This window comes from Rattus rattus, chromosome 6 (genome assembly GCF_011064425.1).
Source record: "Rattus rattus isolate New Zealand chromosome 6, Rrattus_CSIRO_v1, whole genome shotgun sequence".
Classification (NCBI taxonomy): domain Eukaryota; kingdom Metazoa; phylum Chordata; class Mammalia; order Rodentia; family Muridae; genus Rattus; species Rattus rattus.
In genome coordinates this window covers 133,855,592-133,869,447 of record NC_046159.1, presented here as the reverse complement: position 1 = coordinate 133,869,447, position 13,856 = coordinate 133,855,592, and the positions used below count along the sequence as shown (strand labels likewise).

The window sequence follows — 13,856 nt, the reverse complement described above, 5'->3', positions numbered from 1 at the left end:
GAACAGCTAGGTGAATTTACTTTGGGGAGAGAAGAAACTGCTTCTAAGCATATGACAGTCCCGCAGTCATCTGAACAGGGACTGTTAAATAAACAATGTTTCAAAATCCTGGAATCAGTCTGTGTTGCAGAAAAAGATAAACATTTTAAAATTAAAAAATGATTATGTTCGCCCAATTTCCTAGATAAATGTCTTTCGCTCTTGGAAATCTGCATTTATTTATTTATGGAGGTCAACACTTAACTTCTAATAAGTAGATTCCCAGTAAATGAATGAGTTTTTTGCTTATTGCTAAAAAGCTTAATGCTTTGTACAGCCCAAGGTCCCTTCTACCTTGTCGTACACAATGGGTCAGAGTCTTGTTTTTCCTCCAAGGAAAGAAAAAGCTGCGGGAATGTTGCTGAAATAAACTCAATTTTAGTCTTGAAAAACAAATAGGTTTCGTCTGTGGTTCATAAATCCAACTCACTTGTAGACAATTTGATTTTCCTTTTAACCTTAACTTTTTGGACAAAGATTAGCAACAGATTGTTAATTTTCTCCGCACCTAAAACTCTGAGCAGCTTCCGCGGGAATCCGCATTAAGGGTTTATTTCACATCCTTTCCCCGTCAGCATTTGAATATCTTGTTCCTTTGCAAATTTCCCTAACGTTAAAAAAGATTTTTTTTCTTTTAAAACAGGTTTATATCAATCGAACCAAGCAAATGCTTGGAGCTAGTCTCGGTGACCTGTTTCAAGGGTTTGAACCCACAGTTACTGCGCCCCAAAACATTCATTCACCCACAAGATTTAGAAACACATAACGGCGCGGGGGTGGGGGGGAAGCCGAGGTCTCTGTGTAAACCTTGTAATCACCTCACAAAGTCCGTAGCTGAAAGCTTCCAAAGCCGGCCAAGAACATTGGAAGCATCTACAGCTGTTTTCAATTGTTCTTGATTTCCCTTCGTAACATATTTAGTAGGGCAACGGGTGCTTTTTGCAGCATCTCCGGCCCCCAGTCATGGTTGACCCTGACCTGAACACCGCCGTTTGGCTCCCAGAATTTCATGATCCTGCTTCCGTGTTCGGTAAAAACCTAAGAAAAATCAGGTTCGCGCCACCAGGAAATATGCTTTTAAAAAAGGCAGGGAGCGGGGTGGGGGTGGGGGCGAGATTCGGTCTTTTAAATGTCACATTTTGGTGGTCTTTCTCTCCACCAGATTCCAGAAAATGAGAAAAGACCTACATCTTTGTGTAAGAGATAAGCAGCTGGCCAGCCATGCCCTTTGCCTCACATCTAGGCCAGAGAGTCTCAATTGTGGGGTAAAGCCCCTCCACCCCCACCCCCACCCCCACCCCGAGGGGCAGCGACCCCCAAGTCTGTTCCAGGGATCAGAAGATGTCCACCACCAGGCTGTGGGGGGGCGAGGTGGGGTACACTCCTTAATGGAAACTGGAGCTGAATTCCTGCCCTGCTGGACAGGGAGGGGCCGTGGGGGTGCAGAAAGAGAAGGCCAGGGGTCAAGCCTGGGGAGGGACCCACTTGGCCCAGGAAGTGGGCTGAAGGGTGTCCTGAAAGAGGGGTGCTGGGGGGGCGCATTGGGCATAGAGCAGGACTAGCACCCTTCGGGCACGCCCTGGTACCCCAGAACCCGAGTGGGGGAGGGTGAGGCGGCGGCCTGTGGGCCCCTGAACCTCCATGTCGCGCGCAGGCCACTAACCTGTCAGTAAGAATGTGCCAGTGGTCGCGGGGCTCATCTTGAGTGTCCCCCGACCCTTTCCCGTCCAAGCACAAGGGTCTCCCAGCTCCCACCACCAGAATAATAGCATTCTTGGCCTGCCTAAGCCGTCCGTCCTCGATCCTCCCCTCCCCTCCCTTTCTTCTTTTCCTCCCAGCTTGGCCAGTTCAGCATCGTGCACCCCCCTTCCTGAGCCCATACTGCCCCTAGCGGCGGGCCAAAGCGGTGCATGCCGCGCCCCCACCCATCCCCCCAGGCGCCCGCCCACGCGCCCCCCCTCCGCCCCCGCCAGCTCGCGAAGCACGCTGGGATTTGGCGCCCCCCTCCTAGGATCTCTCTATATAAGGCAAGCAGTCCGGGCTCTCGGTACACGCGTTTCCAACTTCAGTTGGTGTGTGTCGAAGAATCCTGACCAACTCGACCTGAGGAGAGCCACCAACGGAAAAGGTCCACGGAGCTTCGCCCAGGTCCGCTGAGTGGGCTGCGGTCCGGAGCCTTCTCCGGACCGCGGTCACCCAGTGGCCCGGGCGGTCGCCGGACCCCCTCATCCTTCGTGTCATCGCAGAGGATCCTCATGTGGTGAGTATGCGGTGAGGATTTTTTTTTTTTACCCGAAAATGATCACACGCAATCCCCGATTTTTCTTCCCAGGAGCTGCGGGAGATAAAGTAGCGCCCCCAGAATATCTCCTCGCGAATTTTGTCACGCCTGCCTTCAGTGGCCGCATCCTGAGACGAGAGCATGGAAAGCAAGTCTTCACGGCTTTGGGTCCGGGACTTCGGTTTCCATGACTCGCGTCCAGCATTGGTCAGTAGACGCATGAGCTGCGGACAGCGATGAGCTGCAGACGCACATGAGCTACGGACCGAATTGCGATGAGCTCCTCAAATGCGCTGCAAAGTGGCTGGCTACTCCGCTACTCTTTGGCGCTTGAATGCCGCGCTACAAACGGATAAGCGCTTTAGTTGCGCTGCAGACGGCTGCTTCTTGCGCTGTGGTGAACTAACGGGCGCTTCATGCGCTACAAAATACTAATAGGCGCTTTACGCGCTACGAAATACTAATAGGCGCTTCATGCGCTACGAAATACTAATAGGCGCTCCATGCGGCACGAACTGATGGGCGCTTCTTACGCTTCGATCGTCTAATAGGCGCTTAAAGCGCTGCGATGTACTAATGGGCGCTTCATGCGCTTCGATGTACTAATGAGTGCTTAATGCGCTTCGATGTACTAATGGGCGCTTCATGCCTTCAGTGTACTAATGGGCGCTTCATGCGCTTCGCTGTACGAACGAGCGAACTGGCGAACGGGCGAACAGGCGAACGGGCGAACCGGCGCTTCATGCGCCACAAACCAGCCCGAACTCCAGAGATACACAAACCGACTCCGTGCTTCACGCACTCAATTCCGAGCCGCAGGAGAGTCACCAAATGCAAAAGCGCAACAAGAGTGGGCTTAGAAATGCGCTACAAACTGCGGCAGAGGCAAAAGACGTGCAGACTCGGGCTACGCGGAAAGTAGTGTAGCGTTGGAAAGACGAGAGAGTACAACTCTCTCCTCGGGGAAGAGGCGACACAGGTTCGCCTTTCGGATCAAAACGCGTTGCGTTTTCTGGTCAGACGTCCATCTGCATGATGGTGGTGGTGGTAGACAAAATGGAGCCCTGAGAGGCCAAAAATTGGTGTTTAACATTCTGCCCACGGGACTCCTGCTTACGGCAGTAGAGTGGAGGGGTGCTGGATTTTGGAGATGGCAGAATGGGCTGCCTTGTCTAGTGGTGATTGATTGAGGTGACGGTGCAATAGACTCGGGGACACGAATTGGTGTCCAGCAACAGTTTGTGGAGACTGTCGGGTTTGCTGGGTGGGTCCGAAGCCGAGATGGGAGGTGGGGGTTTGCTCTCGCTCTACGGAAGGAATTTGGTGGTTGGGAGGGGTCGGGGAGGTAGGGGGGCGGGGGGAGGCATGCAGTCATTCTGCAGCCCTGTAGCAGCCAGTCTCAGACCTGCCCCGCCCATCCTAGCCTTGCCTCATCTGCAGAGAGGTTGCGCGCCTCGTCTGCGCGCCTCGCCTGTCGCGCGCCTTTCCAGAACATGCTTCCACAGACCCCACCTCCCGAGTGCTGACGCCTTTGGGACAGCCTACCTAGCCCCCGCCCCCAAGGCCCGCCTCCTCTGAGGCGGCCTCACAAGGCCCCGCCTTTCCCTTAGCCCGCCTCCTCCTAGGAGGCCGGCCCAGGTCCCGCCTCTCTTAATGTCCAGCTCCTCCCATAGCTCCTCCTCCGAGGAGGCCTAGAGCCCCGCCTTCCCTCAGCCTGCCTGCGCCTGCGCACTGTGGGCCGCAGCCCCTCCCTTCAGGTATGCCTCCACTGCGCAAGTGCGCCTCTGCCCTGTCTGAGCCTGGCTGCACAGCCCCGCCTCCCTGCGGTTTCTCTGTTGCGCGGTTTTACTTTTTGTCCACAGGTGTCTAGTAAATATAAGAATAATAAGAATAATTAACAGTCACAATAATAAGTATACCTGGCAAGCAAATGCACTTTTAATAAGTGCATTGCATTATTAAATAAAAAGATCCCACAATTAAAACTCCTGATAGTGGGATATGGGAACTAGTAAGAAGACGTAGCTGATGCCTTAAAGCAATGAAGGCAATTAATTTTAATTTTATTTTAAATTAAAAATTAAATTTAATATTTTCAAATTTAATTATTTTATCAAGACACCATTGGACTTCCTGAAATTAAATGCTTTGGTAACTACAAAGACAGAGGTGACGAGCACTGTGTTTCTTAGGAGTTTTCAGTGGCTTTGGTGTTATAGCTTGGCTTCTGGGAGAGATGTTTATTAGCGTAGAACAGGTTTGTTGTTGTTTTTGTTTCTTAAAAATTCTAGGTGATTAGGCCTGCCTGGCCTGCTTGTAAAGGTGTGCTTGGCGCATAGTAAGGATTAATTAATTGTGTGTTGAAGTCCGAATAAATTATTGTCTTGCTGCTGGCCTTCAGGCTTTTTTGGATTTTTGTGCCTTTTTCCTATGGTGCTTTGCTGTCCTGAGTTGAGTTGCTGCCCCTTTTGAAAACACAATTAAAAGTTTCTTTTTAAAAAAGTATGTTTTTGAACTTCAGTAATGTAAGCTGTAATTATAATGTGAATCAACTAAGTTATATTCCAAATAATTAGCTTTTTTCATAAAAAGCTAATTATTTGTTATTCCAAGTAATTAGCTTTTTTCATAAAAAGCTAATTATTTGGTGTCCCAAGTAATTAGCTTTTTTCATAAAAAGCTAATTTACACTTGGGGCAAGTGGGTTATTAATGCTACATATTGACATTTAAATTTTGCATGATGTAACAGAGTTGTTACATTGTAAGACATAGATTGTTTCAACTGGCTTAATTAAACATCTGTATAATTTACAGAGAAGCCAAAATGTTTCTAAATTAATGAAGCAATTTAAAAAAAATCTGGTTCCATATATTATAGACTATGAGGGAGAAATAGGGGCTTTTGCTCCCCCAAGCTCTTGCCTTCCTAATGCCCCTCCCTAGTGTATAACTATCTGTGGGATGTATATATGCTTATAATTACAGCTTGAAATGCATGCTTTGTAAATTTTGTCTGTATATTAAAGAGATTCAAAACACTGAAAAAATGTATGCAAATTATATTGCACAAATAATCCAGGTAATACTAAGAAAAGGAGATTTTAAAGCAACTAAAAGTTGATGAGACATTTACATATGATTTTACTTACTATTATTGCTCTTTGTGTTCAGGGGAATTAAAACTTGGAAGAAGTCATTTTAAAGAGTTAATAATTAATCAAATTTATTTGTTTATTTTTAATTGACTAAAACTTAATTATCATAAAGATGGTCCTGTCTCAAGCAGCTTGGCTTATACAGTGTGAACTCAGTTTTCAGGAATGGGAGCTCTCACCCATACCCCCCATTCCCCCCAACCAGTCCAGCCCTTTAAGAGGGAATTTGAGGAGCCACAATTTTTAAGTGAAATTAAAATGACGTCAAAATGCTTCTTGCTTGTCATCAACCTGTGCTGCCCCCGAGTAAACATTGTCATTCCTTGTTTATGATTACTGTTAACCAGTTTGCCCAAGATCCTATTACTTTTTACGATTAAAACTAACTACTCAGTTTTGGAGTAGAGTCCCACCCCAAAATTGCAAGTCCCCCCTCTCCCCAGGGTAAGGCCTGGGAGTGGTGAAGGTCACAGATCTTCAACTGGTGACCTCACCTGCCAAATGAGGCACTTAATTTGTTTAACCAGCATTGTATTATTAAAAAGCAAAAGCAAGCCCCCTTGAATATCTTGATGGGAGGGGCACACCCCAAGTTGTGGGAGTACAGCACCTCCCCATTATCTTAGCTCTAAGCCCACTTTAAATGATCTTACTAATTAATTAAATGATTGATTGCTGGTTTCCTCATGCAGATTCTGACCTATAGTTAGCTGTCTTTTATAGCTGTTAATGTCCACCAGACCTGGCCACCATAAAGCCCAGCCCAGTAGGGCTAAACCTTCCTGACCTGAGTCAGTCTGTACTAGGCCTCGCTGAGACCATCTTAAGAAAGGTTTTAATTTATATTTTGAAGTTTTTTTTTTTCTTTTTTCTTTTCTTTTCTAGATGACAGTCACACTTTAGTCACCTGTGTGCTCTGCTTATTGGAGAAGCCATAGGAACAACTTAAGACAAAAGGAAAATATCTCCAGGTGGTTATCACAGGGGAGGGGCTTAAAAGGTTGGGGTGGGGGGTTGCAGTGTTTGTTAAGAAAGCAGGGGGGAGGGGACAAGGATGAACAGGTATCATGTGGGATGTCAGTTTTCCTTTTTTTAAAAAAATATTCAACAGGTTAAAATATTAGCTAACTTTTCTAATTAAAAAGTTTTTATCTTTTTAGTTTCATGGAAATTAGTTAGTACCCATTTTGCCTTGATTGATCAAAGGAAGAAACTTACCTTTAAACTTATGACTGTTCAAAAGTTTTAAACTTTATATCCTAAACTTGTAGTGAGCTTTTTTTAATTACAAGTTTGTAACTATTAAAAAGTTTTAAACTTTCCAAACAACTTTCAAAAAAGTTTTAAGCTTTAAACTTAAAAGTTGTAAGTTCAAACTTAAAGTTATTGTAACTTCAATAAACTTTGTTAAATTCTTTAAAAAGTTTGCTAGACTGTCCAATTACAAAGTTTTCAAAACTTTCTAAAGTTTTAAGCTTTAAACTTCAAAGTTGTTTGTAAGTTCAAACTTTTCTTTCTTTTTTTTTTTTTCTTTTCTTTTTTTTTTTGGAGCTGGGGACCAAACCCAGGGCTTTGCGCTTGCTAGGCAAGCGCTCTACCACTGAGCTAAATCCCCAACCCCAAGTTCAAACTTTTCAAATGTTTTTTTAAAACTTCAATAAACTTTGTTAAACTTTTTAAAAAGTTTGCTAGACTGTCCAAGTACAAAGTTTTCAAAACTTTATTTAAAGTTTTAAGCTTTAAACTTCAAAGTTGTTTATAAGCTCAAACTTTCATATTTTCTTTAACTTTAGTAAACTTTATTAAACTTTTTTAAAAGTTTGCTGGACTGTCTAATTACAAAGTTTTGAACTTTTTGTTCTTTACTACAATTATTTAAATTTTCATAATTCGAGAGCCTCACAAATACATAAGTATTAATCACTCTAATTCCATTTAACCCTATTTCTCAGGAAGTATATAGGCAGACACTGTGCTGCGATTTCACTGTAATCACAATGAAAACATTTAAACATATGTTCCCCACACACGGAGTTAATCACCTACTTAGAATTCATGTTCATTACACCTTAATCTTATGAGCCTTTGGGCGGGGCCCTTTTGAAAATGTTCAATTAAAAACTAAAGGCTACATACTAGTGACCTTTAATGCAAATGAAGTTCTGTATTACTTTGACTAATAAAGTAAAATTTTTAAGTATCTTTAGACTCAGGATGCCTAAGTTGCAATAGTCATAGACCCTCCCCACTTAGACAGAAAGTAGCCTTTTGTTATATAATTAATAACCTTATTAGTCAGTTAAGAGTTATAATTCAGTGATTTCTACCTATGTTATCTTTTTAGACTTCTTTTTTATTAAGTTATTTTTACTTGTCTACATTCCAAATGTTTCTCCCTTCCTCCCCGCCCCTCCTTCTTCAACCCCTTCCCCCTCCCCTTTGCCTCTGAGAAGTTTCTCCCCCTCCCATCCCTCACCCTTCTACCCTTTCACCCCCTACCCCCCTTACCTATATTATTTAATTAAAACATGATGGATTTTTGAAGTGTGCTAGTATCAGGCATTTTTAAAAAAAATGTTCTAATATATAGTCCGTTTCTTCCAAGGAGGCATCAATTAATATTTGTTTAATGGTTGCCTAATAAAGTAAACTGACATCCCCCTGAGCTGTTCAGTCCTTTTCTGGCCCATAGAGAATTCTCCTGAGGAAGTTAATTTGTGGTCATAAAAGCAATTAGATAATTTTGTGGCTTTTGTGATAGTGGTTGTCATTTGATTTGATAGTTAAGTCTTCATTGTTAAGGGTGCACCTCTGATGTGAGATTTGGCCAACTGCTTTGATTTTTTTCAGAGGTAATGAGTACAGGAATTATGGTTTTAATACCCACCTCTCGTGCGTGTGGTTTCTTATTGATTAGGACTGTTATTTTCTACTGACATTCTTATTAGTAAAAGGTATGATGTTGGAATTATTTTGCATAATTTGTTTCCTATTTATCTCTGCCTTGGAAATTTCTTGCTGTGCGACCTCCATACCCAAAACAAACAAACAAACAAACAAACCCCAAACTTGCTTGTTGGCCATTGTCCCCTTTCTTTTATAGTTTGTATAGGTATTTGTGCTACTGATGAAGGACGTATATTGTTAATTATAAAAAGCAGGTGACTTCTTAGGAGAAGAAACATTTAGGATATCTGGACATCAAGAAGTAGTATGTTTTTAATTATTTTGTGAATGATTACCTCTTCCTCTTGAGGGCGTGCATTCTGTTGATTAATTATCAACTGATAATTATCAAGGAATCTTTGAACACTTAAATCCCTGCTTATAGCAACTGCTTTGAATGTATTTGTTGAATGTATGCTTTTGTTGTCATTTACAGGAACAGGCGGGTCTTAAAAACCAAAACCACGCCGACCACAAGGGTCCCCGGATCCAGGGCTCCCTCCCTAGAGGAGTGAAGCCACACCTGGGAGGGCCCCTTCCACCACCACCATGGCTTCGGGTGGTGCGGGTGGTTCCTCGGACTGCCCGCCGCCACCTCCTCCTCCACCACCCAATGACAACAACAACAATGCTCCGGAGAGCCCCGAGAGCCCCGGCGTGCCCAACGTCGTCGAGGAACAGGAGGAGTTCCCTGAAGAGATCGACTTTGAAGAACAGATGAACAGGCAGTTTGAGAATGTCAGCCTGCTGGACCAGGTGGAGCTACTCGCACAGAGCTACAGTTTCCTGGATCATTTAGATGACTATGATGATGATGACGAAATTGAACCTCAACCTGAACAGGTTCACATCAGTGTCCCTGAGGAAAGTGATGATGATGACCTTGAGCTTCAAGGTGCCGCAGCGGCCGCTGCCCCAGCATTCTACAGCGATGATGACCTTGAAGACCTTCCTGAGAAGTTTGATGGCAACCCTGACTTGCTGGGTCCTTTCATATACCAGTGCCAGCTGTTCATGGAAAGGAGCAGCAGAGATTTCTCAGTTGACCGTGTCCGTGTATGCTTCGTGACAAGCATGCTGACTGGCCGTGCCGCCCGCTGGGCTTCTGCCAAGCTGGAAAGATGCAATTACCTGATGCACAACTACACTGCCTTTATGATGGAGCTGAAGCACGTGTTTGAAGACCCTCAGAGACGTGAAGCTGCCAAACGCAAGATCAGACGTCTGCGTCAGGGCCCAAGTTCTATCGTGGACTACTCCAATGCATTCCAGATGATTGCCCAGGACTTGGATTGGACGGAGCCTGCCCTGATTGACCAGTTCCAGGAAGGCCTCAACGACGACATTCGAGCAGAGCTGTCTCGCCATGAGGATCCCAAGACTCTGACTGATCTGATCACTCTGTGCATTCACATCGAGAGAAGGCTGACCCGTGAGCGTGCTGCTGCTGCTGCTGCTGCCGCCGCCGCCACGCCGCCCTTCGCCGCCGCCCGCCTGCGCTGCCGCTGCTGCTGCTGCTGCTGCTGCTGCTAATGATGACAATGACCACAATAATGACGATGACGACGACGAAGAAGAAGAAGAAGATGATGATGATGACAGTTCCGATTCCTTACCAAGTGCCTCGGCGATGCCTCCAGTCAACCAGCCTGATCCTACTGAGCCCGTGGGAGGTGCCCGCATGCGCCTGTCCCAGGAAGAAAAAGAAAGACGCCGCAAAATGAACTTATGTCTATACTGTGGCAACGGAGGACATTTTGCCGACACGTGTCCAGCGAAAGCCTCTAAAAATTCACCGTCGGGAAACTCCCCGGCCCCGCTGTAGGGGGACCTTCAGCGACAGGGCCAGAAGCAATAAGGTCCCCAATCTCGGAGGTGACTCCCCACCTTCAGGTGATGCTTCAAATCCATATACCTGGAAGACCCACTCTCTTCGTCCGCGCTATGATCGATTCTGGTGCATCTGGCAACTTCATCGATCAAAATTTCGTCATTCAAAATGCAATTCCTCTAAGAATCAAAGAATGGCCAATTATGGTTGAAGCCATTGATGGACATCCTATTGCCTCTGGCCCAATCATTCTGGAAACGCATCACCTGATAGTTGACCTGGGAGACCACCGAGAGATACTGTCCTTTGATGTGACTCAGTCTCCTTTCTTTCCTATTGTCCTGGGCATTCGTTGGCTCAGCACACATGACCCGAATATTACCTGGAGCGCTCGCTCCATTGTCTTCAACTCTGATTACTGCCGACTTCGCTGCCGCGTGTTTGCTCAGATACCTCCTCCTCTACTATTTCCGGTACCGCATCCTCCTCTACATGCGCATGTGCATCCGAATTTGCAGCAGCATGTGCATCCAGACCCCTTTCTCTCTCTGCAGCAGCATCTGCAGCAACGTCTACATCCAGAAGTGCAGCACTATCTGCAGCAGCATCTGCATCCGCAAGTGCTGAACTATCTGCAGCAGTGTCTGCAGCCAGAGCTGCAGCACTATCTGCAGCACCACCTGCGGCCAGAGCTGCAGCACTATCTGCAGCACCATCTGCATCCGGAACTACAGCACTATCTGTACCACCATCTGCATTCGGATATGCAGCACCTTCTGTATCCAGATCCACGGAACCATCCAGAACCGTGTCACCGTCCGGATTCACATGACCATCCTCCTCCGGATTCCCCTCAGCCTCCGGATCTGTCTCAGCAGCTGCATCCAGATCCCCAGCAGGATCCCCAGCAGGATCCCCAGCAGGATCCCCAGCAAGATCCCCAGCAGGATCCCCAGCAGGATCCCCAGCAGGATCCCCACCAGGATCACCACCAGGATCACCACCAGGATCCCCATCAGGGTCCCCATCAGGGTCCCCATCAGGATCCTCATCAGGGTCCCCATCAGGGTCCTTATCAGGATCCCCATCAGGGTCCCCACCAGGGTCCCCATCAGGATCCTCATCAGGGTCCCCATCAGGATCCACACATAAATCCTCACATAAATCCTCACCTGAACCCTCATCTGAACCCTCACCTGAACCCTCACCTGAACCCTCACCTGAACCCTCACCTGAACCCTCACCTGAATCCTCACCTGAATCCGAATCTGTATCCAAATGTGCATCCGAATCTGTATCCAAATGTGCATCCAAATTTGCATCCGAATTTGCAACCAAACCAACCTTTCTTCTACCAAGTGGCTGGATTCAGAGTTTTCCAACCTGTGAGGTATTACTACGTCCAGAATGTGTACACACCTGTGGATGAGCATGTCTATCCGGGTCACCGGCTGGTGGACCCTCACATCGAGACGATTCCTGGAGCGCACAGCATCCCCAGTGGACATTTGTACTCACTGTCTGAATCTGAAATGGCTGCCCTGAGAAATTTCGTGGACAGGAATGTGAAAGATGGACTCATGACCCCAACAGTTGCACCGAATGGAGCCCAAGTCCTGCAAGTGAAAAGAGGGTGGAAACTCCAAGTCACTTACAATTGCCGAGCTCCACAGAATGGCACCATCCAAAATCAGTACCTTCGCCTGTCTCTTCCAAATATGGGAGACCCTGCACACCTGGCAACCTATGGCGAATTTGTCCAAGTTCCTGGCTACCCATTTCCTGCCTATGTCGTCTATTCAGGTCAGCACACGATGACTGCATGGTACCCAGTCGGACGAGATATTCATGGAAGAATCATCCTTGTACCTGTTGTCATCACCTGGTGTCCAAATATGCACCGCCAGCCTCCAGTGCCCCAGTATCCTCCTCCACAGCCACCACCGCCACCGCCGCCGCCACCACCACCTCCACCGCCGCCGCCACCTCCACCAGCATCATCCTACAGTGCCGCGTAGATATTTGTCACGTCCTTCGTACTCTCTGCCCTCAACTTGATCCTGTGTGGCTTCTCAATCAATGACTGTATGCTACTGGACCTTCAGGCCCTCTGAGGTATAAACGCATGCAGATCTAAAGTCAGTTTCCATCGTGACTGCCTATTTGTAAGTTGATAGGCCTCGGTTTTAAGTCTTAAAACCTCTCACCATCTCAAACAGAGGCTGCCAATTGTCTTTACAAAGAAGCTGATACGAGCACAGGACATGCTGGTTTCTTACAGAGGGAGAGAAGAGGAAGAAGAGAAGGAAGGAAGGAAGACGTGACCTGCCCGTATCCCGGGCACCTTATGAAGGAAGCCAGACTTTTAGGTGCAGTATGGAAAGGCTTCCGTGATCCTCTTGCTGCACCCTATGAAACTTCACCATCTTCAAACCCCATCTTCATGGTTCCGTTAATTTTCAAGGAGCAGCAACTCGACTGGTTCTCTGCAACACGAAACACCTCAGCTTGAAAAGGAAGTGCTCTCTCAGACTGACTTGTGAGTGTGCCTTCACATTCTGGTGCAAATCACATGTACCCAAGGACTTGGGGCTTTTTTAGAGCACTGGGCATCGTCTTGAAGATACGAACGTCGAAGAATGAAGTCTCTTGCTACTCCCTTGAAACATTTGTTCAACCTCTCTTTCTGTTTGATTCTCAACTACTACCATTAACCCTGCTGCAAGATTTTATTTCAGTTTACCTGTCGAAGAAGAATCTTGATGGTGAAGTTTCTTTTCCATAGCGTTATCTCTTTCTTAACCTTGCATGTTTTAAGTAGTTTAGTGGATTTTTTTCTCATTGTTTGGTGGGGGTTTTTTTTGTTCTTGTTATTTTGTTTTGTTTTGTTTTTTCTTATAGGATTTTAAAGTGTTGACTATGCCTTCAGAATTTCTGTTGAATTACAGTACAATCTCAATTCTATCAATTTGGCCTTTAAAAATCACCAAGAGAAATTACTCATATTAAAAGAAGAACCTAATTGGCTATTGATTCTTGTTCACTGGGAATCAGAAAGCTTGTCAATCACTGAGTGTTTTCCAGTCTTACTTTGAAATGGTGCATTTGTGTTTCTGATTTACTTTATGAAACATTGCCTCAGTTTACCTCAGATCTCCATCCTGTCCTTCATGCATTTTTAACTCATTTGAACTTCAAGCTGCAGAGGGCCTAGAAATGGGTCATCATCTGCAGCCCTGGCATATACACACGGACATTTGCCACTCCCGCAAGCAAATGATTGGAGAAGTTGACCACCTCAGTCAAGAAGATCATACTGGTGTGAGTTCATAGCTCGCAGAGGACATCCCTAACACTGGATTGTTCTGAAGCTTGCCAGTGACTGTTTGGCAGTGTGTACGATGCTTTAATTCTATATGTACTTTCTATAATGTTAGATGTTAAGGATAAGTGATCGTAAATTTACTCTATAGTACTGAAATTTTGTTAAGTTTCCTTTCTCTCGATTCAATTTGCTTCTGTTGATCAAATTTACATTGTTCAAATTTTTTCTTTCAATTTCGGCATTTCCAACAAAAATGCCTTCATTCATTTATTGGTAA

At 45.8% G+C, this 13,856-nt stretch overlaps 2 protein-coding genes across 5 annotated transcripts in view; one reads left to right on the top strand and one right to left on the bottom strand.

Moving 5' to 3' along the window:
* Sgce (sarcoglycan epsilon) overlaps window positions 1-1,884 on the bottom strand; it is a 55,673-nt gene extending 53,789 nt beyond the window's left edge. For 2 of the 4 annotated variants that reach the window (XM_032906971.1, XM_032906973.1), the window contains exon 1: window positions 1,703-1,883. In XM_032906971.1, the coding sequence (XP_032762862.1) occupies window positions 1,703-1,811 (109 nt within the window). In that variant the 5' untranslated portion in view covers window positions 1,812-1,883. Of the gene's footprint in view, window positions 1-1,702 lie in introns of all 4 variants that reach the window. The other 2 variants (XM_032906970.1, XM_032906974.1) reach the window with 2 other exon arrangements.
* Window positions 1,885-2,936: 1,052 nt separating this feature from the next.
* Window positions 2,937-12,978, top strand: Peg10 (paternally expressed 10). Its single transcript, XM_032907276.1, is given in 5 exon segments — window positions 2,937-3,238; window positions 8,860-8,886; window positions 8,888-9,855; window positions 10,010-10,219; window positions 10,222-12,978. Coding segments are annotated over 5 exon segments (3,558 nt in total). The 3' UTR covers window positions 12,273-12,978.
* The last annotated feature ends 878 nt before the right edge of the window (window positions 12,979-13,856 follow it).